Source organism: Myxocyprinus asiaticus, chromosome 32, assembly GCF_019703515.2.
Source record: "Myxocyprinus asiaticus isolate MX2 ecotype Aquarium Trade chromosome 32, UBuf_Myxa_2, whole genome shotgun sequence".
NCBI lineage: Eukaryota > Metazoa > Chordata > Actinopteri > Cypriniformes > Catostomidae > Myxocyprinus > Myxocyprinus asiaticus.
The window spans coordinates 42669195-42697107 of NC_059375.1; the positions used below are offsets into that span (position 1 = coordinate 42669195).

A 27913-nucleotide genomic window follows, 5' to 3' on the forward strand; every position below is an offset into this window, starting at 1 on the left:
ATATATATATATATATATATATATATACACAGTATATATATATTATATATATATATATATATATACAGTATATATATATATTATATATATATATATTATTGTATATATATATATTATATATACTGTATATATACAGTATATATATATATATATATATATATATATATATATATACTGTATATATATATATATATATATATATATATATATATATATATATATATATATATATATATACAGTATATATATATTTCTTGTTCTTTTAACACTGTATTTGGTAATATTTGCAGCATTCATTATTGTTGGTTAATAATAATTTATACTAATGTTCATTGTAAGTTAATGTTAGTTTTTAATGTGTTAATGTTAACATACTGTATATTCTTAATGTTAATAAGTATATGTAGAAATTAACATGAAGCTAAATATATAAATACTGTAAATGTATTGATCACTATTAACCAAAATAATGTTAAGGTATAAAACCTTACTGTAAAGTGTGACCTATATTTCTTAATCATTTTAAACAAACTTCTCTACAACTATCAACACACTCAGATGAAATTGTGAAGAAAGACTCTACAAATATTTCATCAAATAAATGAATGTCCCTAACTGAACTCCTGTGCCCTGTCCGGTACATATGACAGATGAATGTTTCTAATCGGAGCACATGCAGAATTTAGAGAGATTCTGAATAATCTCAAACCTTCAGGGTCTAAAGTCATGAGGATAATACATCACTATCTTCATTAAACCAGTTTTAAACCACAGCCAGACAGCGGGCGCATGAATTAATAAAATCTAATTCCTGAAATATCCCTCTAGTGTGCCTCTCTCATAGGAGAGAAATGGACAGGAAGAGGAAACGCATCATCACTGTGGACCCTGATGAACAGTTCATGGCGACTGTCACAGCTAATACACCTTTAATGACAGAGATGCCATTATACCTGAGCACAGGGGTCACATGTTCAGGTCACATAGAGTGTGTGTGTGATGTGTATCACCACTGTGCAGTAAATATATTATATATTTAAAGCTGAAGTGTGCAATTAAAATACTTTTAAAAAAACATGTTCCTATTCTAGCTTAATATGCAAAGACATTACTACTAACTAAATTACTAGTAAGCAATTGGTTGGTTGATTTCTCTGAAAAGTGTAACACTGTCTCTCTGTGGCGCATTCAAAACATTGCCCTGTTTGTTTGATTGTCCCGACCAGCCTGACACAGCAACACTGGAGTTTGGGGAACTAAACTAAACCCAGATAAAACACTTACATTTCTGTTTTAGAGTGTTTCATTAAAAAAAGCATCACATTCTAATTAACATTTAATAAACACCTAAAAAAAGGGGGGTCTGGGTATCTCAGCGAGTATTGACGCTGACTATCACCCCTGGAGTCGCGAGTTCGAATCCCAGGGTGTGCTGAGTGACTTCAGCCAGGTCTCCTGAGCAACCAAATTGGCCCGGTTGCTAGGGAGGGTAGAGTCACATGGGGTATCCTCCTTGTGGTCACTGTAATGTGGTTCTCGCTCTCTGTGGGGCGCTTGGTGAGTTGTGCGTGGATGCCGCAGAGAATAGTGTGAAGCCTCCACACGCACTGTCTCCGCTGTAACGCGCTCAACAAGCCACGTGATAAGATGCGCGGATTGACGGTCTCAGGCGCGGAGGCAACTGAGATTCATCCAATGCCACCCAGATTGAGGCGAGTCACTACGCCACCACGAGGACTTAAGAGCGCATTGGGAATTGGGCATTCCAAATTGGGGAGAACAAATAAATAAATAAATAAACACCAAAAAAGAAAAATCAGATTTGCAGTGCATACATTATAAATCATAAAAGTCTCAAAGATATCTCTTACAGATGTATTGCAGATGGGAAAACACACATCAAATATACATCTGGGTGATGCATGTGTGCTATCAGGGCAACATAACTAAACTAGTAAACTGCTATATTAAACTGTTAAACTACCAAACTAAACTACTAAACTAGAGTATTAAACTAAACTACTACACTATTAAACTAAACTGCTAAACTGCTAAACTAGAATTTTAAACAAAACTCCTAAACTAAACTACTACACTATTAAACTAAACTGCCAAACTATCAAACTAAACTACTAAACTAAACTGCTAAACTAGAATTTTAAACTAAACTCCTAAACTACTACACTATTAAACTAAACCGCTAAACTACTAAACTAAACTGCTAAACTAGAATTTTAAACTAAACTCCTAAACTAAACTACTACACTATTAAACTAAACCACTAAACTACTAAACTAAACTGCTAAACTAGAATTTTAAACTAAACTCCTAAACTAAACTACTACACTATTAAACTAAACCGCTAAACTACTAAACTAAACTGCTAAACTAGAATTTTAAACTAAACTCCTAAACTAAACTACTACACTATTAAACTAAACCGCTGAACTACTAAACTAAACTGCTAAACTAGAATTTTAAACTAAACTGCCAAACTATCAAACTAAACTACTAAACTAAACTGCTAAACTAGAATTTTAAACTAAACTCCTAAACTAAACTACTACACTATTAAACTAAACCGCTAAACTACTAAACTAGAATTTTAAACTAAACTCCTAAACTAAACTACTACACTATTAAACTAAACTGCTAAACTACTAAACTAAACTGCTAAACTAGAATTTTAAACTAAACTCCTAAACTAAACTACTACACTATTAAACTAAACCGCTAAACTACTAAACTAAACTGCTAAACTAGAATTTTAAACTAAACTCCTAAACTAAACTACTACACTATTAAACTAAACTGCCAAACTATCAAACTAAACTACTAACCTAACCTGCTAAACTAGAATTTTAAACTAAACTCCTAAACTAAACTACTACACTATTAAACTAAACCGCTAAACTACTAAACTAAACTGCTAAACTAGAATTTTAAACTAAACTCCTAAACTAAACTACTACACTATTAAACTAAACTGCCAAACTATCAAACTAAACTACTAAACTAAACTGCTAAACTAGAATTTTAAACTAAACTCCTAAACTAAACTACTACACTATTAAACTAAACCGCTAAACTACTAAACTAAACTGCTAAACTAGAATTTTAAACTAAACTCCTAAACTAAACTACTACACTATTAAACTAAACTGCCAAACTATCAAACTAAACTACTAAACTAAACTGGTAAAATAAACTTCTAAACTACTAAACTAAACTGGTAAAATAAACTTCTAAACTACTAAACTAAACTGTTAAACTACTAAACTAAACTACTAAACTAAACTCCTAAACTAAACTACTACACTATTAAACTAAACTACTAAACTACTAAACTAAACTGGTAAAATAAATTTCTAAACTACTAAACTAAACTGTTAAACTACTAAACTAAACTACTAAACTAAACTCCTAAACTAAACTACTACACTATTAAACTAAACTACTAAACTACTAAACTAAACTGCTAAACTAGAATTTTAAACTAAACTCCTAAACTAAACTACTACACTATTAAACTAAACTGCTAAACTACTAAACTAAACTGGTAAACTAAACTACTAAACTGCTATAATAAACTTGTAAACTACTAAACTGAACTAAACTACAGTGCATTTAGAAAGTATTCAGACCCCTTAATTTTTTTCACATTTTGTTATGTTGCAGCCTTATGCTAAAATGCTTTAATTATATATGTTTTTCACATCAATCTACACTCCATACCCCATAATGACAAAGCAAAAACCAGATTTTTGATAACTTTACAAATTTATTAAAAAGAAAAAACTGAAATATCACATTGACATAAGTATTCAGACCCTTAACTCAGAACTTAGTTGAAGCACCTTTGGCAGCGATTACAGCAGGCCAAGCTTTGCACACCTGGATTTTCTGCCATTCTTCTCTGCAGATCCTCTCAAGCTCTGTCAGGTTGGATGGGGACCGTCGGTGGACGGACATTTTCAGGTCTCTCGAGAGATGTTCGATTGGGTTCAAGTCCGGGCTCTGGCTGGGCCACTCAAGGACATTCACAGAGTTGTCCCTAAGCCATTCTTGCGTTGTCTTGGCTGTGTGCTTAGGGTCATTGTCCTGTTGGAAGGTGAACCTTCAGCCCAGTCTGAGGTCCTGAGTGCTCTAGACCAGGTTTTCATTAAGGATATCTCTGTATTTTGCTGTGTTCAGCTTTCCTTCATCCCTGACCAGTCCCCCAATCCCTACCGCTGAAAAACACCCCCACAGCACGATGCTACCACCACCATGCTTCACCGTTGGGATGGTATTGCACAGGTGATGAGTGGTGCCTGGTTTCCTCCAGACATGACGCTTGGAATTGAGGCCAAACAGTTCGATCTTCATTTCATCAGACCAGAGAATCTTGTTTCTCACAGTCTGAGAGTCCTTTAGGAGCTTTTTTATGTGTCTTGCACTGAGGAGAGGCTTTCGTCTGGCCACTCTGCCATAAAGCCCAGATCGGTGGAGTGTTGCAGTGATGGTTGTCCTTCTGCAAGTTCCTCCCATCTCCACACATGATCTCTGGAGCTCAACCAGAGTGACCATCGGGCGCTTGGTCACCTCTCTTAAATATCACATTTTATATCACACTTTTCCAGTGTTAAAATACTTTCTCCTATTCCGTATTTATAGGTACATTTTCTCAAAAACTATAAACACTGTCTCTGTAGCCCTATTCAAATTCCTGTTTGTTTTGAGCGACACGCTTAGACCCGCCCCAACAACACTGACTCAATCAATGGCGTGAGTTGGGGGCAGGACAATCTGTTTGTGTGATCAATGGCAGACGGGGTGCATTTTCAGAAAGCTGTTTGAAAACAATGTTTACTTTTGCAATTCCATTCGGTGGTGCGTAAATGACACACTTCAGCTTTAAGTAGTACTTTAAAGTATTGTCGTAGATCAACGCATGCTCTAGAGTTATCTGGAGTAATTTCTATCAGTTGATAAGGGTGTAATTCTCTTTTCTCTTTATGTTAAAGGCAACTAATGTGTGTGTCTTAGAAATAAGTATGTGTTGAGCTGCAAGAGGTTACATTCGACCCCTAAACAACCTAAAAACACACACGCATGCGCCTCTGCTGTCTGGAGGTTAGCTGCTGTCACCATGGTTACAGACTGGTCTTGCTACACAACAATGTAAGAAGCCATCGTTATAATCTGGAGAGGAAATGATTCATGAATTAACCTGCCTAAACACACACACACACACACACACACACACACACACAACCCACCCTTGTTCTACTACAAGTATAGTATAATGGTGGTATTTGTTGCAAAACCATGAAAACCACAAAATTAATGATGACTTCAATACAGAAACCAGATTTTAATCTGCTACTTGCAGTAAAATCATAGTAACCACAGTTTTAATGGAAATTAATCATGGTTTTACTACAGTAACCACACTTCAGCTGTGGTATTTGTGGCAGAAGTTTGTGATTTGTTTTCCAACTGTAGCGGAAGAAAAAGTATCTCATCGATGGCAAACACAGAATCTCATGGCGTATGAATAAGTCATATATTTAGACACATCAGGAGAGTGACACGTTTGTTTGTGTGTATTCGTTGTCACACTAGATGCCAGTAAGAGATACTTTACTGTAGTAGTGATATATGATACTTGATATAATTCTGTGTGTAAGAAAGAGATGAATCAAACACAGCCAGACTGATAATAATCTGCTCTGAGTTAAGTCTCTGCTTTAAGCCGTTGTACAATCAGAATCGCAGTAACGTTACATGACATGTGCTGCCCATGTGACAACAGCCCCTCTGCCATGACAAAAACCTTCTGATTTTCTGTAAATGCACACATGAGCTTATTCCAAACAAACTGCCCCAAACATCCCGTTTCCTTGCCCCTCGCCAAGGTCGTCATGCCGCCCTGGGATCAAAGTCCCACTATGCAGTAGCCTACATTTGTATGTCCCCATCATAAGGGTGTTTCTTCAACTTCAGGCACTTTTATGTCCCAGGGGTTGACAGATCTAAACTTTTTCCTTTTTGTTATATGAAGGTCTCATTAAAACTGAAATGGAAACTTTACCAGACCGTCATCATTTATTTTTGGTACTTTTCAAATGTCTTTTATGTATAGATCTTACTTTTTTAGCCTTTAGACCTGGACTTTCAATATTAACCTTTAAGCTCGGATAGGCCTGCTGGCAGGCCCACAAGAACAAATGTAATCGTCAAAACGACAGTCTTGATCAACACAAATTAGGTGTCGTTTAAAATCTTAGAAGCTCTACTTTCCAATGCATATAGACATTATGGCCAAAACTGAACAAGTGCTTTGAAATTTGCAGACAAATCAGAAGTGTTCAATTTTGATAATTTATTTTAAAAAATTGCACTGTACATATTATTGCAATCTGTAAAAACATCAAACTCATCAAAAAGCCATGTGTCATATGTTGTTGTAGAATACAACCAGCCTATTTGTTTTACTCACAGACAAAAATATAGCAAGTAATAGCTAAGTATATGTCTCTGACAATTATGTTGGTGTTGCTTATATGCCGCGTTTTCATTTATAAATTCACGGAACATAAACGGAACATAAAATATCACATACCATTACTTAGAGGAGGTGATTAACTTTCAATCAAGCCCACACACAAGGTAATCGGATGCATAGATCATTAGATAATCTACATGAAGCACAATGTTACATATGACCACCAGGAGATGGCGCCAAATACATGACACAGACTCAATGATGACTCAAATGACACAGAATGAAACTCATTCTGTGAAATCTCATTACTAAAATCATGTCTGTATGCTATACAAACCTTTAGTCATTGTTGTGTTTGCATGTTTAATTAGTTCTTATGTACAATTATTATTGTTTTATTTGTTTGGAGAGGCTTTTGGACACTTGTAGATGTTTTTTGACACTATGATAAATTATTTTTGTAATGCTATAACTTTTGATTTCTTTGTCGGATCAACACAACATTTTTCTCAGATACAGTTGACATGACTGGGAACAAAACAAAAGCAGCTACCTTATTTATACCCAGAGATATATAATGTCAAATAAGGAAAAATAAGAAAAACATGTTGTGATTTTTCTTAGGCTGACAGTCTCAGAGAGTATCATAACTTTACAATGAAATCTTTAAAAACACTTTTTAAGAGCTTAAAGGGTTAACCTTTAAATACACTATAAAAATAAAATTATTACATGTTTAAAACTATGATCATCCAAACAATGAGTGAAATAAACATAAACCATTGAAATATTTATTGTGTGAAAATGATTTCTAGTAATTTTGTCCCACAGTTGTGACGTCATTTCCAGCACACCAAACAATTTTGCCCATAATAAATGCTTGAGATTAAATATGACAAAACAAAGAAAAATCAAGTGAAAAATAACTTTTTATTGCCCATCATTTCCAATCAAGCTGCCAAATTATGCCTCAGGAAGACAAAGGAGTCAGTCATTTTATTTAAAAAAAGGTTAAAAGTGTCATTTCCATCAGCATCATATCCAGCACAGAATTCTATTAAACACAATACCGAATTTGAGATGTGCTGGAAATGACACATTGGTGGGAATGTAATGACAAAAATGACATAAATCTCCTGTGATACATACACTGTTAGACATTGTTAGTAGTCTAATTAAATAAAGTAAACTAGTGAGAGTGTGAAGTCCACAGTGATAAAAGTGCCTGAAATTTAAGAAACACCTATACATGTCGCAGTATACTGGATAAATGATGGTGCCGGCGGGTCCAAAGGGGGTGCTATTTCGCGAAAAAAGTTTCCACTTAAAACGTTAAAGTCTCCGTACATAAATCAGGCATGTGAGGTATCATGTGAAAGCTTAGAATCTGAACTTTTCAGAGATAACCATCACTTCTGCATTTATGTTACCTAAAATAACAAAACAAGGCCTAAAAACATTTGTGTTGAAAATCAGCGCCCCCTAGAGGTAATGGGGTAGAAATATTTATATAAAAATAAAAGTCCTTCATATAGCACCTAAATGGACAAGTCATATATCAAATGAAAGCTCTCATTATCAGAAATGTGACTGTACAGTTAATTTTGTTGCCCTAATACCACAGTTCAAAAGATTTTCAAAAGAATCACAAAGTGAAATATGATTTTTGTAAGTCATCAAATACAAATGTCTTGTTTATGCTCCGATAACTACTGCTGTAAGCCCAAAATAGACAAAAATCTGCTTTTATCGTAGGAAGTTCTCTAAAAAATTTGCCATTTTTACTTGTCTGTGAGCTTGCTCAAAGAGTCACACAGAGTAACCTCCTCGTGGTCGCTATAATGTGGTTCTCACTCTCGGTGGGGCGCGTGGTGAGTTGAGCGTGGATGCCGCGGAGAATAGCGTGAAGCCTCCACACGCGCTACGTCTCCGCGGTAACGCGCTCAACAAGCCACGTGATAAGATGCGCGGATTGATGGTCTCAGCTGCGGAGGCAACTGAGATTCGTCCTCCGCCACCCAGATTGAGGCAAGTCACTACGTTACCACGAGGACATAGAGCACATTGGGAATTGGGCATGCCAAAAATGGGGAGAAAAGGGGAGGAAAAAAAGAAAATGAAAATCCTTAACTCATTAGCCACATGTTGTTCAAAACTTGAAACACATAAGGAGAAATTTTGAAGACTGTGCTGGTCACTTATTTCCATGCAATTACAATAAATTACTTTTAAGCTTAAAAAAGGATGATAAAAGACCAGAATAGTTGTGCACTATATTCCGTGAGGAACAGGACGAAGTTTAAGTCATCACTGTAGTCATTCACTATAAATTAACTATCCCATTAATGCAACACAGATGAAAGTGACGCCAGGACTCACCAGCACGCGTCCAGTGAGTGTCTGAGCCGAGATCATGACCCCTGCCCAGTCCTTAACAGAGGTCATCCATCCCACCTCGCTGGCCGCAACCTCCGTCTCGCGTTCTCCCCCTACTTTAATCCCCCCAACACTGGTGACAGCTGGGTTACTCACTCGCTGCACGTCCTGGAGCAAAGAGAGAAAGAGAGAGAGTCATAAAGACAACATCTAAACAACAACATCCTGCTAGAATAAACAAACAACTTAACATCAATATGAATGAGCACAGAAAACTGTGACAACAAAATTGTGCAAAAATAGTTTTGAAAATAAAGTGCAATCTATAATTAAGCCTAATTTACAAAAAAAGGACTGCACTGAAAAACATGAAACTGAGTGCATTTAAATGCACGTTCTTAAATTGATTCAGGGGTGTAAAAAATACTCTGAAATTATACTAAAGTGAAAGTATGTTACTGAGTGAAAATGTTACTCAATTTATAGTCCAAGTATCTAGCCAAAAACATACTTGAGTGAAAGTAAAAAAGTATTCACATTACACACATTCCTTTTCGCCCTGTTCCTCACAAAATGCTATCTTATGACATTTAAACATTTTTACTATAGTGCATGACTCATTTTAACATTTGCATTACATAATCAACTACACTTACAAGCTTGTTCGAGTGTGATCAAACTGCTCAGTAGCTCAACTGATAGAGCATTGCACTTGTGATGTAAAGGAGTATGAGTCCTGAAGAGCACACGAGTCGACAAGTGAGTGCAAAGTGTCATTGAAGCACCACAATATGACATGTTGTGTTTTTCATCTCACATGTGCTTTTTCTGACACTATCGGTTAGGTTTAGGTTTAAGGTTTAGGAGAGGGAGGTCAGTTTTCTTGATTTAAATCTTGATAGAGCATTAACCTTAAAAACCTCATCTGTTCAGGAGAACATTCACTTGCTTTTAGTGCCACACAGTGGACGTTTCACTTTGGAACTACCCTAAAAAGTGTAGGGAACCACATAATATTATTTTGCAAAAATGTTGCCACAGTCACGCAAAGTTTGTTGCATGAGAGAAGGCACTCATGAATTGCAATGTCAGAGCACAGAGCCCCTTGAGACATGGAGCAAGATCAAAAAAATTCAAATGAAGCTTTGTAGAAAGCTAGTAATGTTGTTGGTTTTGTGAATTGTTTTCTGAGGTTTGCTACCAAACCTTGCTGTTGAGCAGATGAAGTCAATAAAATTCATAATTAATATTTACTCAGATTCCATTCTTTTTATTATTATTATTATTATCATTGTTGGTTTTATAGTTATTATAGTTATTATTATAATTAATAGATGCCAACAACAACAATAATTCAGCAAATAGGGAGTAGAAATTTATAGAGATGATTTAAATATGAAGGCAAGTGTAGAAATAAATGACATGTACACATTTAATTACAAAAGCCTTTTGTTTTTATATATACATTTGCAATGTGAACTATCATTTTTGATTTCATAATTGTCCAATCTGTAGAAGTAGCAGGCGTTTAGAATAAAGTTTAGGACAAAAACCGTCAGTGTTTCTCACTTTGTGATCATAGTTTTGAATGAATACATCAAATTCAGTCGGGCGGTCACATACGGTCTACTCGCACAAATATTTTAACGTATCCAAAGCTCAAATCAGATCCAAAATTCTGCCTCTGTAGATGGTCGGATCTCCACACAGACACCGTGCGACACTCCATTTGAAATGACTGACCTCTGGTCAGTGAAAAGGCAGCTTCAGTTCAGTAAGACTAAAGAAAATTATGTGCAATAAAATTGTTACTCCTTACAATAAAATTGTAAGGAGTAAAAAGTCCTATTTTTTCTTTGGAAATGTAATTAAGTAAAAGTACAAGTATTCCGTTTAAATTACACTTAAGTATAAATCCTCAAAAATAATACTTAAGCATACTACCCAAGTATTTTTACTAGTGCTGTCAGTCGCTAAAAGAAATTAATCACGATTAATGGCATAATTTGTTGTAGTTAATCGCAATTAACCGCATACATTTTTTGTAGTTAATCATGATTAATCGCATCATTTTATGTAGTTAATTGCAATTAATCGCACAATTTTTTGTAGTTAATCGCGATTAATCGCATCATTTATTGTAGTTAATCGCGATTAATTGCATCATTTATTGTAGTTAATCACAATTAATCGCGTACATTTTTGTAGTTAATCGTGATTAATCGCATCATTTTATGTAATTAATTGTAATTGCATAATTTTTTGTAGTTAATCGCATAATTTTTTATAGTTAATAGCGATTAATCTCATCATTTTTGTAGTTAATCATGATTAATCGCATAATTTGTTTGTAGTTAATCGCAATTAATCGCATTTTGAAAGTTGACACTATATATACTTCTTTTCATGTCAAAATGCATTTATTTCCATCTTAAGAAACAAAACAAACAATATGTAATAACATAATGCTTTATTAACATTTTCCAAACAAAGCCTTCCACAGTATAAAGATAGAAATGCACTAAAATATCACCAATTCAAGTAACATCAAACGTTTCCCAAAGTCTAAGTGGGACTTTGACTAATTGAAAGAACTAGTTTCCCCACATAGGTTTTATATTTATTGCAATAGGCATTAAATCCCTTAAACTGTCATTCTCCACAATATTAGATGCCAACAATATTAGATGCCAACAATAATAATTCAGTAAATAGGGAGTAGAAATGTATAGAGATGATTTAAATATGAAGGCAAGTGTAGAAATAAATGACATGTACACATTTAATTACAAAAGCCTTTTGTTTTTATATATACATTTGCAATGTGAACTATCATTTTTAATTTCATAATTGTCCAATCTGTAGGATAGACTGTGGCTATCCGCTTTTCTACTGCAGTCGTGAAGCTGCGTTCATGATGCATGCCAGCATCCAACTCACCATGAAAAGTGCTTGCAAACAAAAACTTCTCATTCTGCATTTTGGTGATGGAAGACTTGCCGTGCTTCTGCGTTAATTAAAATGCGCCTTAGGCTGAAAAATACTTGATTTCTATCACAAGTCCTATCTGGGCTTGTTTTGATTCCTTATTTTATTCCTATTTTATTTTTGCATTATATTTAATACATCATATTATGATATCTTAATATTCTATAAATAATTACTATATTTATAAATTCCTTCCCTGCCTTTTCATTTAGTTGGATGACTGTATTAATAGTTTATATAATAATTTTTCACTTGTTGCTGTTTGAACTTTAATGAGGTGTACACACGCTCTCTCGTGAGGGCAAGAGATGAAAGCGGAGAAAGAGTGCATGTTACTGGACTCTACGGGAGCTACTATTGTTAATGTCATTTAATAAAGACGATTGAATTACACCACATCATGTAACTCGCGTTATTACTGAGATTCCCAGCGGAGACTGATAATAAGGATCGTTTCACAGCTCGTGCTGTTTTCCTTTTGCCTTGTCATGTGTGGAACGGCACATTAACAATACAGTACACAAACTTTTGATATTCGCCATACCTCTCTCATGGCATTGTTCTTAACTGCTGGATCAAGTTTGTTGTCTTACAACACTATGCCAGTGTTCCCCACACTCCTGATGCCATGACAGTGCTGCTGAAGTCTTAAAGGAGCACACGTCGTTTGACATTATTACCGATCACCAATCGAGTCATAGAACGTGAATATCGGCCGATACCGATCGGTGGCTGATCGATCGGAGCATCCCTAGTTGCAACATTGTAGAATGACCCACATACAATGCTTTAACTTTTAACACTAAACCGGAGCGGGAGACGTGTGTACCACCAAACACACGTCACCTGCTTCTATATTACTGTACACAACACTCAACCTAAACATTTAAAACACATACACAGAGTGATTCTGTAAGTTTAAAGCGCTATTTGTGCAGTGTTATATTCTGTTGTGTCTATAACAGGATCTCTCTGGAGTCAGGTGACATGGTTAAACTCCCTTACACACACGCCAGGGAATGTCACATATGTGAGACATGTAACACACCAGCAATCAATCGTATATGTTACACTGAAATACACACGCACACATGGCAGCACTGACCTACCGACACACAGCTCAGAGCGAAAACATGCACACATCCCTTTAACACCCTGTAAATACTATAAACACTATATATATTATAAAAGCATACATACTATTTATCATTTTTAGTCATCATTATTATAAATCACATTATATCTTTCTACAAATGTAAAAATTCTACATTCTATCAATTAATATTATGTAATGAAAATGCATATATGATAATGATATGAGCATTTATTATTCATTTAAATGCATTTATTATATATACGTATTATGCATTGTTTTGCCCCTGCTATCCGTGACCCTATCAAGTTTGTAGCGTAAACACTAATGCGGTTGCTTTTGGTGGAAGAAACCTTGTCAAACACTGTAAAAATAAAATACAATATATGACTCCTTTAAAAAGCAGATGTAGTTCATTCTCTTCCTCTTCTAAAACTCGCATATGATATCACAAAACCCAATCCTGAAATCTGCAATAACCCTCTGTGTCCCACCACAACTACAAAAACATCATAACCTGCTGTGACGAGCTGTGTGAGCTGTGTATGGAAGACTGACAGGTGCTGTGATCAAGTCAAGAGCACATGTCCATATTCAGGACAAGTTCTTTCTGTCTTTATGTCTGTCTCTCGGTCTCTCAGACAGACAGACTACAGGACGGCACCTGCCAACACTGAACTCAGAACAGAGTCTTGAAAAGCTGAACATAGCCTACTGTTTAATGACCTTACACTGCATACAAAAGGAGAACAAATCATTAAAACCTGATTAAAAAACGTCTTTTAGAAGTAGAAGATACACTTTTGACCCAAAGACCTCTTCATTCAAGCTTAGTGCATTAGAAAATAATATAAAATAAAACATGCATGATTTTTTCCATGGTTAAGGAAAAGTGAATCTGTACAGTTTTGCAGCGTTTTCCATTCCTCTTTCACAAGCCTATTAGTAGAGGTCGACCGATAGTGAATTTTGCCGATACTGATAACTAAGGTGGTGGAAAAGGCCGATAATTGATTAATCGGCTGATAGATTTTAAAGTCGATTTGAAGAATGTTAAATAATGTCTATACTATAACAGGCACAGATATAGAGGCTACAAGAGTCCAACATGAATAAAATCCCAGATTCAGTTTATTGTTCAACCAAAATCCCAATAATAGCCCAAAAAATAAAATAAAGATTTGGGTAGGGTTGCACCAGCTGTGCGTAAGGTCCCATGTAAGTTGGGACGTAAAGTTTACACTAAGGGCTTAGTAACTACTAGTTAGTTTGTTACTAAGTCAGTGCTTAATTTGGTTGCATAACCTGCTCTTAAGGCAAGACTTAACTAGTAGGTCGTAAGCGCTCCGTAAAGTAATGCGTAGTCGCATAATATGACGTTTACATATATTGATCCAATAAGCAACCTTCAAATTTGTACACAGATGTTTTAAAAAGCCGTGAATTTCAGTTTGATCTTGTTACAGATGATGTTCAAACCTTATCTGCTCACGAAACTGTCAGCTGTAATAAATTATATCCCCATTAAAATATGGTAAGTATTAAAACATTAATGGTATATTTAGCCTATGTAAATAATAATATTCAATAACTGTATCTAAAACGAATAAGGGACAAAAAATAAATAAAAACTAATACAACCGGCTGGAAAAAAATAAACATTTATTATATCATATATGCTGAAACTTGACACCGTACAGAGGAAAGTGCACCGTTAGATCGGGTTCATGCTGAAGAGGTAAATTTTTTACATAATGTTTTCTCCCGTAAATGCAAACGAGTATAGATGCCAACCTCATCATACTGCATGTCGAAAGGACTGAAGCCTGTCACGCAAAACATGAGCTCATTGATATCATTAAATGAGTCTGCTTTTTTATTCCATCCATTACTCCTGGTCGGAGGCTGCCGTAAATATTTAGTTTATACGTAGGGTTACGTTCTACCTAAGTTTAATGGTGCAACGCTCAAATATTTACTGGTGCGTAAATTGTGACTTAGTGCCCATTTATGCCACAACTAGGCTATGTAACGTACGCATAGCTGGTGCAACCGGCCCCAGATGCATAAAGTGGAACCTTTAACTATAAACAGGCCCAAAACACACAAGGGACTCTTATTTTGAAATGACTTGGCTCGGTTAAAATGCTCTATATTTCAGTATTTACCAAATTAAGCTTTTTATAGCCTATGTATTCACCAAATGAAGAGTTTGTATATATATTTCACCAGATGAGGTTTAATGAGGAATAAGGTTGATATGAAGTTGGAGGCACAATGTATGTGCTGAAAGGTTATATTTCCAGATTTTTTTGTTGCATGTCCTCGCTTCAATTTAGACTACTTGATTATCTAATCAAAAACAGTGCCGTATACAGAGAAACACGGAGAAATAATAAAAATAATCTCTGCAACTATCGGCATAGATTTTTGCCGATAACCGATAGCTTCAAAAAGCAACTATCGGCACCGATTAATCGGTAAAACCGATATATCGGTCTGTCTCTACTTATCAGATTTAACAGTAAGGTTTAGAGATGTTGTTTGACACGATGTGAAAAGCGGCAACAGTAATATGATCAAATATATAATTAGAGTTTGCTAAAAATTAATTATTACGTAAACAGTTATTTTATTTTAAGACTTATAGTTCTTTACAGGGCTGGGTATCAGTACAGATTTTCCAATTCGATTTAGATTCACAAGCTCGATCTGATTCTATTCCAATTAGTTTGGGTAGATTTCAGTTATAATGTCCATTTTGCGTACATATAAAAGCAATTTGATGGTTCTCAATAACAATATCAATACCACAATAAAATACTAATTTGCCCATCAAGTAATTAAGACAAGTAAACAGTCAGTAATAAAATAAGCACAAGCATTTGAACAAATAAAACCAATAGAACAAAGACACAAATTAAGACGTTTTTAGTATCACGTATTTAAGTAAACTTTCAGAAATTGCAAAAAGTAATAAAATGCGACATAAAACTACTTAAAACTACTACTTAAACTACTTAAAATGAGTCTTTAAAGCTAATAAAGTTATTAAGCCAAAAACAATGAGTGGTTTTCTCAGTTTCTTGTTAATGTTGTTTAATTAATATTAACAACATACTAAACATGTCCGTATCAACTTCTATGAGGGCTTTGATTCATGCAGAACGACTAAGAACAAAGTCGAAAGCAACTACTCTTTGATTTGCTTGCCATTTTAGAGCACATTTTGAATGGGTGATGAACAATGTCTTCAAGAGACAGAAATCAAATTCAGCACATTTCATCTAAATTCTGCAAGACAAGCTCAAAGTATGAGGACAGTGAAAAAATACACCCGGTGATCAAGCCAAATTAATCTTGCTTGAAGCCAAAGAAACCGGAGAGATTCTCAAACATCTCGGCCAACGTTTAGCTCACTTTCAACAGACATAGCCAAAAAAGGAAGAAAAATCTATTTCAGTTGTGCTGATAAGTTCAGTTTTGAGAGGACTCAAAAGTTAAAGCAGTCACTGACCATACACACACACACACAATATAACTTGGCTGCAATTGCAATGGTTTCTGTGAAACAGTCCGTCTTCTGGAATATACACACACATAAATAACAGTCTAAACACACTCATACAGAAGCACAAATCATTGTTAGTACTGCCTTAGACAAGTTATCAAATTATACTAAACTAGGCTCTTTTCCAAAACCTAGTGCACTGCCTACATAGGCAGCATTTTTAGGCTTCAAAGACGCACCCCAGATGTGAAGATAATGCTGGCAAGTTTATATATTTGCAAATATACAAGTAGTATGAGAGTCTAGGGAGACCAGCGCCATTTTGCATAGGAGTGCGCGGTTGCTGCAGAGCTCTTTTGGCGCACTTTGTTCAGCACAAATACCGCTATTAGACATGATTGTTTAAAACTGAAGTTGAATAATGTGGACTGATGGCTTCAACGGAAGCATATACCATTGATTAACAAACTCTGAGCTCACAGTAGGTCCAACTTTAACCCTTTAAGCTCTGAAGGTGTTTTTAAAGATTTCCTGTTTCAGTGGCATACCCAAAATTAAAGGCTTATAACGCTAGAAAAAAACAAGGAGGGTCAAGTGTTTGGTATCATTGTAAAGTTATAGCTTTACAAAAAGAATTTATCATAGTGTCCAAAAGACTCTTAAATAAAACATAACAAATGCACATAAGAAGTAATTACACATGCAAACACAACAATGACTAAAGGTTTGTATAGCATAGCAGACATGATTTTAGTAATGAGATTTCACAGAATGAGTTTCATTCTGTGCCATTTGAGTCATCATTGAGTCTGTGTCATGTATTTGGTGCCATCTCCTGGTGGTCATATGTAACATTGTGCTTCATGTGGATTATCTAATGATCTATACATCTGATTACCTTGTGTGTGGACTCGTTTGAAAGATAATCTCCTCCTCTAAATAATGGTATGTTTCGTGACGTTATAAGCAAAAACTCGGCATATAAGCAACACCAATATAATTGTCAAAGACATATACTTAGCTATTACTCACTATATTTTTGTCTGTGTAAAACAAATAGGCTGGTTGTATTCTACTCTTTGAGAGCTTTCCAACAACATATGACACATGACTATTTGATGAGTTTGATGTTTTTTTGCTTATTATAATATGTACAGTGCAACATTTTCTTTTTTATATAAATTATCAAAACTGAACACTTCAGATTTGTCTGCAAATTTCAAAGCACTTGTTCAGTTTTGGTCATAATGTCTACATGCATTGAAAAGAAGAGCTTCTAAGCTTTTAAACGACACCTATTTTGTGTTGGTCAAGACTGTAGTTATTAATATTTTGACTACTTTTTTTTTCTCGTGGACCCATCCGAGCTTAAAGGGTTAAAGGTTTGTAAGTTATCGTTAAACATCAATCCCCCATGAATGGGATTTTTACTTCGGGAATCAGAATGTTGTGCCAAGTCACTTATGAGCTTTCATTTAAGTTAGGAAGCTGCCTATAAAGGCTATAGATACCAAGGCAGCTCACTAGGCGCTTATTTTAACTGAAGAACGTACAGAGTTATAACTCTGACACTGGTTAGCAGATCCAAACACAATAAGCCCACTAACTGTACAAGTGGCCAATCAGAATCACTCGCTCGCTCTCAACTTTATAAGCCATCAAAAACAATATTTATGTGCTTATACATTTATGTGTGTGCACTTTGACAGGTTATGGGCTTTAGGCAGTGGAGATTTAAGAGCCATTTCAGTTGAAGTGTAATTCAGTTTGCTTGAATTACGCTGACTGGGTAAAAAAATAAAATGGAAAGAGTCTTTCAGGTTCTCACGGGTCTTTTTCCCTTAGCCTAAAAGTTCATGAAGTTTCAGCCTCAGATGTCACGCCCATTCATGGACAATCTAATTAAATAAAGAGCACAACCATTTGATTCTGGAATTCAAAATCCCATTCAATTTCTCCATATAACTACCGTGTAGGGTAAGGCTCTGAGGTAGTTAATTGATGGTATATGCTTCTGTTGAAGACATCAGTCAACATTATTTCAACTGCAATTTTAAACAATCATGTTTAATAGTTTTTGTGGCAAACAAAGTGCGGCAAAAGAGCTCTGCAGCGACTATGACGTAATGTGAATGACATAATCAAGTCACTCTCAAAGTACTTTGCAATAACTTAAAATATATTGATTCTATTCTTATAAATCAACAACTTTAAATCAATAGTCAATACTTTTTTGCTTCAAATCAGAGTTTGTAATGTTATGAAACGTGGTTTGGGTGTAATCCAATTACAAAGTAACTAATTACAGTATTCCAATTACCTTTAGTACAAAACGCAATGTAGAGAATTACATTAAAAATGTTGTAATCAGATTACAGTGGCTGACTTTTTATTAACGGCATTACTTTTTATTACTATCCTTGGGTTACACATTTGTAAAATAATATATGTAGAATACATTTAAATAATCTGTATTTTGTGACCGCTGAAGGGTGTTTTCTGAAGTGTTTTATAAAGTAACTTAAAATTCACTAGTAATGTGATTACAAACTGACTTTTACATGCTGTGTTTCATGTTTAGCGACAGTTTCCTGGTGAAATTAACACTAGAGGTGCTACAACAACTGTGCGTTTTATTTACTTTCACACAAATAACGGGTACAATGGCTGATAACTTTATAAACATGAATTTTTCACACTATTACTCACACTGATATGTTATGATATAGAAACTCTTACTAAAACGCATAATTTGAAAAACGATACATTTTAATGCTTGTATTACAGACCCACCTACATTTACACAATTATTCCACTGTGATTAGCTTTTGTGGTAGCACACCTGATAGAGTATTGGACTTTGGACTCGGGAGTCCGCGGTTCAAGCCCAGTCAAACACGCAAGCTAAAACGTGAGCCGAAAGTGGCATAGAAGCAACACAAAATGACGGTCTGCTTCAGAAAATGTGCTTTTCATGTCGCTTTTGCTTTTAGGACACTATCGGTTAGGTTTAGGTGTTGGTATAGGGTAAGGGTGTCTGTTTTGTTCACTTCTCATTTGCTTTTAGGACACTATCGGTTAGGTTTAGGTTACAGTTTTAGGTTAGGGAGGTACGCTTTACTCATTTAAACCTCCATCTAAAATTCACCTTAAAAACATCTTCTGATTATGAAACAATTTCACTCACTTTTGGAGCCCCCCACTGGACATTTTGCTGGGAAACTGCAACGAAATGTGTAATGAAGCCTGTAATTTCATTTTGCAAAAACTGTATATTTATGAGATCAGGTTGGAAAAAAAAATGGTAAAAATACTTCCGGAACCAAGACGGACAAAAAGGTGAGTGGGCATTGTTGCGCTTAATTAACCCTATATGCTCGAATGGGCAAGCCAATCATCAAAATATTAATAACTACAGTCTTGACCAACACAAAATAGATATCATTTGAAAGCTTAGAAGATTTACTTTCCAATGCATGTAGACATTATTATCAAAACTGAACAAGTGCTTAGAAATTTGCAGACAAATCAGAAGTGTTCCGTTTTGATAATTAAAAAAAATGCACGGTACATATTATTGCAATTAGTAAAAACATCAAACTGATCAAACAGCCATGTGTCATATGTTGGAAAGCTCTCAAAGAGTAGAATACAACCAGCCTATTTGTTTTACACAGACAAAAATATAGTGAGTAATAGCTAAGTATATGTCTTTGACAATTATGTTGGTGTTGCTTATATGCCACATTTTTGCTTATAACTTTACGAAATATAAAAAGAACAAAGTATCACATATCATTATTTAGAGGAGGTGATTATCTTTCAAATGAGCCCACACTCAAGGTAATCAGACAGATTATGCATAGATCATTAGATAATCCACATGAAGCACAATGTTACATATGACCACCAGGAGATGGCGCCAAATACATGACACAGATTCAATGATACCTCAAATGACACAGAATGAAACTCATTCTGTGAAATGTCATTACTAAAATCATGTCTGCATGCTATTCAAACCTTTAGACACTGTTGTGTTTGCATGTGTAATTAGTTCTTATGTACAATTATTATGTTTTATTTGTTTGGAGATGTTTTTGGACATTATGATCAATTATTTTTGTAATGCTATAACTTTTGATTGCTTTGTCATATCAACAGAAAATGTTTCTCATATACAGTTGACATGATTGGGAACAAAACAAAAGCAGTTTTTCGGAGCCACCTTATTTACATCCAGAGATATATATAATGTCAAATAAGAAAAATTTTACATTTTTGGCTTAATCTTTTTTTTCAGCAGTTTCTTAGACTGAGAGTCTCTGAATGTATCATAATCTATATCATCAAAAAAAATGTAAAAAGTTTTATTTACAATGATACCAAACACTTGACCCTCCATGCTTTGTTTTGTTTTTTGTCGAGTTATAAGCCTTAAATTTTGGGTATGCCACTGAAACAGGAAATCTTTAAAAACACATTCAGAGCTAAAAGGGTTAAACAAAAATGTCAAAAACTTTTCAAACTGGCAAGCTAAAATCTGATCAGTTGGCTTTATGCAATTTCCGTTTCTTTGTGCTAGTTCTCTGACTACTACACAAAGAGCACTTACAGGGAAGAAATAGTCGCTGAATTTGCCCAAGTTCGTAAGATTAGTGGTACTGTGACAGATTTTCAGAGTTTTGTTTGAGGCAGGGCTAGAGACGCTAATAAACACGCAACCTTAACTACCACAAACCGAGATGAAAAGAGATGAATGACAGACGGCGAGCTCACAAACACCGTATAAAACCTCCCCGTTAACACACACACAGAGTCTTCAGACCGATTGAAGGACGTCTAATTGGCTGCACGCTGCAGTTCTGTCGGCCTAATGATCTCGTCTGAAAATGTCGCCCAAAAATGCTCGCTCTCTATAAATATTTAATTTAAAAGATGGCAAAGTTCAAAGAAAAATGGCCAGCAGTGATGGCAGAGATCCCTCGTTCCAATTATTTCTGAAAATGTCCCTCATGAATCAAAGCATTGAGCTCCGTCTGAAAAATCAGAGAGAAAAAAAAAACCCACTAATGGGAAACTACAGCTGCAGGAAACACATTCAACATGCCAAAAACTCCTCCTGCAAAAATGAACACTACTTAATTCTCTTAAAGTGCACCCAAAAATGAAAATTGTTATCATTTACTCACCCTTATGTCGTTCCAAGCCAGTATGACCAGCATGATTTAAAAAAATGTATGAAACAAATAAATAATTTTGGCTAAAGAGCTGAGAACATCCTTCACAGAAGTAAAGGGCCGTTCACACTGAAAATGTTTTTAAAAGGTTGACAATTAAAAAAAAAAAAAAAAAGACAAGACACAAAAATGGTGAAAGATGTCCATCTAGCGCATATTTACATAGAAAACCAATGGTAAAATAGTGCAGACGGAGACAAAAACGGATTCTGTGTGAACGGCCCCTAAGACACATTACACACAGCATCTGTATTCCTCTCTGCACTGTAATGAAATGCTTAAAATACCCACTCTTGTGTGTTCAAAACTTTCCTTCTGGAGAGGCTTAATTAAGCTGAAAATATTTTCATTTGGCAAAATCACATTCATCCACATTATAACCAAATTCCTATCATTTATCATCCTGGCAGGAAACATCAGCACTCCGACAGTCTCGTTTATAAATGTGAGTTATTCCGACTAGTATTAGTTTTAATGGCTGCTGAAGTTACTGCTCTTTGAAGCACTGCAATGGTTTTCTGCATCTCAGCTCTTGGCCGGCGCGATCCATCAGAATCTGAATAATAATCCATAAATCAGGCCTCACTGCTGGACTTTGGGCCATTTAGTTAATTAACTGATAGCGGAAGTGGCCAACATTTATTATCAAAGCTGTCGCATCTTATTCCATAAAACTCTGACCAGCATAATCACACATGTTCAGCACACTGCAAAAAAATCATTTTCTTAATCAGTATTTTTGTTTTCCAGTAACATGTATAAACACCCTTAATACAACATTTTTTTTTTACCACACTGGCAAATAGTTTTTGTTGTTGTTGTTGTTGTTGTTGTTGTTGTTGTTTTAAGCATAAATCACACTAAAACATTTTTTATCTCCTTTTCTCCCCAAATTGGAATACCCAATTCCCACTACTTAGTAGGTCCTCGTGGTGGCGCGGTTACTCACCTCAATCCAGATGGCGGAGGACAATCCACGCATCTTATCACGTGACTCGTTGTGCATGACACCGCGGAGACTCACAGCATGTGGAGGCTCATGCTACTCTCCATGATCCACACACAACTCACCACACGCCCCATTGAGAGCGAGAACCACTAATCACGACCACGAGGAGGTTACCCCATGTGACTCTACCCTCCCTAGCAACCGGGCCAATTTGGTTGCTTAGGAGACCTGGCTGGAGTCACTCAGCACGCCCTGGATTCAAACTCGGGACTCCAGGGGTGATAGTCAGCGTCAATACTCACTGAGCTACCCAGACCCCCACATTTTGTTAGAATTATGCTTAAGTTAATTTTTACAAAAATATATTTTTTAAAAATGGAAAGAAAAACTAAATTTTTGACGAAGGGGAAAGACATTTTAGCCTAATTCTATTTTTAAAAAAAGGGTCTTATTATATTACACAATTTTGCTGTTTTTAAGGATTTTTTTTTAGATATTTATACTGGAAAATAATAATACTGATTAAGAAAATGATGTTTTGCAGAACAAACACACACAAGGAAAATTAAATTTAATTAAATGAATAAAATAATCATGTTATTTATGTAAATAAATACATATACAAATATAAACACACACACATATATATATATACTTTGTATTTATATTTATATTTGTATATGTATTTATTTTATTTTTATTATATTTTTAAATCATTGGCAAATTGTTTTTGTTGTTGTTGTAGTTTTGTTTTAATCATATATCACACTAAACTGTGTTAGAATTCTGCTTACACATAGTATTTTTCAAAAAAAATATTTATTTTCAAAAAAGGAAAGAAAAAAACTATTTAAAAAAGGGGAAAGTAAAATAAGCCTAATTCTATTTATTAAAAAAAAAAAAAAAAAAAATTTACTTATTATCTTTCACAATTTTGCTTTTCAAGTAAATTCATCATATTTGAATGATTTTTAGATATTTATACTGAAAATTAATAATACTGATTAACAAAATTAGGTTTTGCAGCACATACACATTCTTCCAAATGAAAACTATTACAATGAGGAAAATGAAATGTAATAAAATAAATAAAATACGAATGTTATGTAAATAAATTAATTTACAAATACATAAATATATAAACAAATATTTATACTTTGTATTTATAATTGTATATGTATTTATTTGATTTATTTATTATTAAATTATACATGTATTCTATAAATAAATAAATAATATATTAGAGGTCGACCGATAGTGGATTTTACCGATGCCGATAACTAAGGTGGTAGAAAAGGCCGATAACCGATTAATCGGTCGATAGTTTTTAAAATCAATTCATAGAATGTTACAACATTTCCTTAGTCGGCACAGACACAGAGGCCAAAATGAATAAATCCCAGATGTAGTTTATTTTTCAACCAAAATCCCAATAATAATCAGAAACAAAGATTTGGTGCATGGGACTTTTAACACTAAACAAGCCTGAAACACGCCGAAGACTCTTATTTTGAAATGATGGAGATTTGGCTCCGTCACAATGCTCTATATTTCATATTTACCAAATTAGGCTTTTTATAGCCTATATATTATTATTCACAATATATGTAGTTGGAGACACTTTGTATTTTTATTTGCATGTCCTCGCTTTAATTTAAAAAAACTTAAAGGTTCAATATGTAACAATTTTCATGTAATATTCGCCTTTTTTTTGCCAATGTGTGAACGGCTTGTAACGCAACTTAAAAAATAAGCCCTTCCTGGACTTCCTAGGTTGCCTATTAAAGCCTGTAGACTGATTTTCATGCGAAGGGAGCGGGTCAGTTTTGCCGGGAAAATCCAAAGGATGTGACGTTTATGCGCGCTCCCGAGAGCCTCAGTGTTTCTCTTCCGCTATTCAACAGCGACAACAAACTGCAACACTAGGTAACGTTATCTTAGAGATGGTATCCAGCAAACATCCGGCTCCCAGCACAACACCGACTCCTACACAAACTCAAAGCCAAAAAAAATAAATAAATGTATCTACTAAATCCAGTCTGGCTAAGTGGGAACGTGATCGTGGTCGAGTGAAAACTAGAGTGAACATCGGCAGGGCATTTGATTCCTGGAGGGACCTTCGTTCGGATTTGGGGATCAAAACCGACCCTGAATTGGCGTTCTTCTTATTGGACAGGTAATCTTACAAAACTGCAAAGCATGTGAAATATAGTGCCATAAGGATTGATCTGTGTCATTTTAGCTAAACTACAATAACACATGAAATGAATGCTAGACAATGTTCAAGATAATGCAAAAAGCTCCATTCATTAGTGTAACGTAACTTGATTATACAGAAAATATATACAATCTAATATTATAAAACAATAGCGTATCGATATATCAAAAGGATAGTTGTGATGAAATCACATCAATACTGAATTGTGTCAACATATTTATAATGTACAGTCTATTTTATAAACAACTACTGTCATCATCCACCAAATTTAGCTAACAGCTATTGATAAAGCTGGCTAGCTAGCTAGCGCCGACATAGGCTATCGTATAAATGCAGTCAATATATCATGCAAAGAAAAGTGATTACTTCAAACTACATTCTCGCATAGTCAGACCTATATCCACACTTTATATTAGCCCTGTTCCAGCACTGGAGAGTCAAATATAATATACAATCTCAAAGTTTGTAGTAAAACAATCATAACTGTGTAATTTTAATTATGCTACCTCATCTGTCATCATGATGTCAGTGAATCACGTTGTCTCTTTGTACGTTATGTCATTGTTTTGGCTGATGCTCGTGTCCCTATAGTGTGTGTGCACGAGCGCGAGCACGAGCAACAGGTACCTGGCTGCAGTTCACTTAACGGCCACAGGTGTCATTAATAACATCTTACATACTGCACCTTTAAGGAATAAAAGAAACTAGCAGCATTCATTTTTGCCAATAACCGATAGCTCTAAAAAGCAACTATCGGTAAAACCGATATATCGGTTTACCTCTAATATATATATTAATTACATAATCAACAAAAATTAAAATGAGTGTGCAACAGAATGAAAACAAAACAGAAACTACAAAATGTGCACTACAATAAAAAAATAAATAAAATAAAAACAAAAAAACTTTAATATTCTAAATTATAAAACCCTGATGCACACATGCTACAGTTCTGCATATCGGTCAAAGATTCATAAAGACAGTCACAATCAGTCACAACTCTTTAGTGCTCAATCAAAACATACACACTGTGTTTACAAGATCCACTAATTTTATTCTTTCCACACTGTCATTAAGACTAACAAAATACAAGTCCAATAAACCCCATTTATATGATAAATACACACACAGATGTGTCAGACATAATCTATTACAAGCTGTGGCTTCATTCAGAGAAAAAACAAACAAGGGAAAATATGGAAAGACAGAGAGAGGGAGGAAAGGAGGAAGGGAGGGGAGGGATTGTGAAAGTAGATTTGTCGTTGACCTCCTTCTTAATGGTGTTCCACTAATGGGACTGTTTATGTGATTGGGGGAGAGAGAAAGAGAGAGAGAGAGAGCTTTTATCTGCATGCCAGACAATGTGCAGACAGACACCATCCTCCCCAAAACAATAACATGCTAAAAACACACAAAAACACCACTATCACATCGCTCAAACAACCTGAAAACTAAAGCTACAGAGAAAAATTACATCACAGACAATTACTGACTACTAGAGGTCGACAGTTTTTTTAATGGCCGATGCCGATATTTTGCACAATTAATAATATTAATTGATATTTCACAAATAAATTGGCTAAAAAAATTATTACTTTTTTTTAGCATTATATTTAATCAAAATTTCACACAAAAAGGCATGTGCACATTAGCAATCACATTTTCTCACAAAAGACTAGGGGATGTCCCAATACCGCGCTCATGTACTTGTAATAGTGTTTGTAATAACGTTCAGATACCAAAAATTTATAACATCTGAAGTACAAATGTCATTACGTGCACTAATTAATCACGTTATGTCCTAGTGTGATTATTAAACTGCAAAGGCTGCGATTTCATGAGATAAATATAGTTTGCATGTGCGGCACGCTTTAAAGTGAAAGTGTGGAGACGATGTTGTGCTCATACCTTTTAGAGATCCTTGACTCATACACAGAAAACTCCATCATGAGCATCATGAGTTTGTAGCAGATGACAGCGAACAAAGCGCTAATTCACTTTGTAGTGCGAGGCACATACAGACTACATTTTTATTTAATTAAATAGCAGCCTTTTATGGTTTAATAATCAAATTCCGGCTTTTCACAGAAACAAAAAGCTAAATTTAAATGGAAAAAAAAAGTATGAGAGAAATATATCACTACTGTATAGTTATGTAATATAATAACTGTAATATTAATAATAATAATAAATATAGCTGCAAGCAGCAATGCGGATTCCTCCTTAAAACTGCAAATTATTTACAAATTGACATGGTAGAGACATGTACTTCACACATGTACACAACATTTCAAAGCAATTGTAGCAATGGCAGATTTTGTAGCATTACCATTGGACAAGAGTATACTCGCATAATAGTAAAATATTTATAGTGGAAATGTTGAAATAAGTAGAGACCAGTTTATTAGCTTGGGTCAGATTTGGCTCTAATTCCATCATCTTTTCACATATCGATGTGAAAATTGGCAGAGTAGAACAGAGTGATGTCATCTTGAAGCCTGTTACGTTTGAAAAACCATATGTCAAAATGGCGTTCGATTTATGGACATAGAGATATTGAGACAATGTGTACATTTACATAAATGTGCACCTTTCAGCCATTTTGGATTATATTCCTTTTTGCAAAATATCAAATTGAAAGACATGTATCCTACACATACACCGAGTTTCAAGTCAATTGGAGCTATGGTTCAGGAGGAGTAGATTTTTGTAGGTTTTCCCAAATTTTCACTGTACAGGAAAATCCATCATGGCGGACTTTATGGGTTCTAGAGGCTTTTTGTTCCTCATGAGAAATGAGGCATATATACCAGGTTTCAGAAATGTTGGACTTATGGGGCGGAAATGGCATCACTTTGAATATAGAAAATTGGGGCGTGGCCTGTAGCACCACCTATAGGCTCACGTGGGCCATTTTTGGTGTGGTAGTTACTCGTGGCCTGTAGTATCAATGTGCCAAATTTCAAAACTTTTTACCAAGGAGATCTTGAGTTATTGGGCAATTTAGAGCTACAGGAATAAGAATAATAAGAATACTAACAAAAACAA

General features: G+C 34.9%; 1 protein-coding gene across 10 annotated transcripts in view; it reads right to left on the reverse strand.

Annotated features, from left to right (window-relative positions):
* The window catches only part of LOC127423501 (calcium-activated potassium channel subunit alpha-1-like), a 197348-nt gene that overhangs the window by 156569 nt on the left and 12866 nt on the right, over positions 1-27913 (reverse strand). For all 10 annotated transcript variants that reach the window (XM_051667858.1, XM_051667856.1, XM_051667855.1 and 7 more), the window contains exon 2: positions 8870-9034. In XM_051667858.1, coding sequence (XP_051523818.1) covers positions 8870-9034 — 165 coding nt within the window. The remainder of the gene's footprint in view (positions 1-8869; positions 9035-27913) is intronic.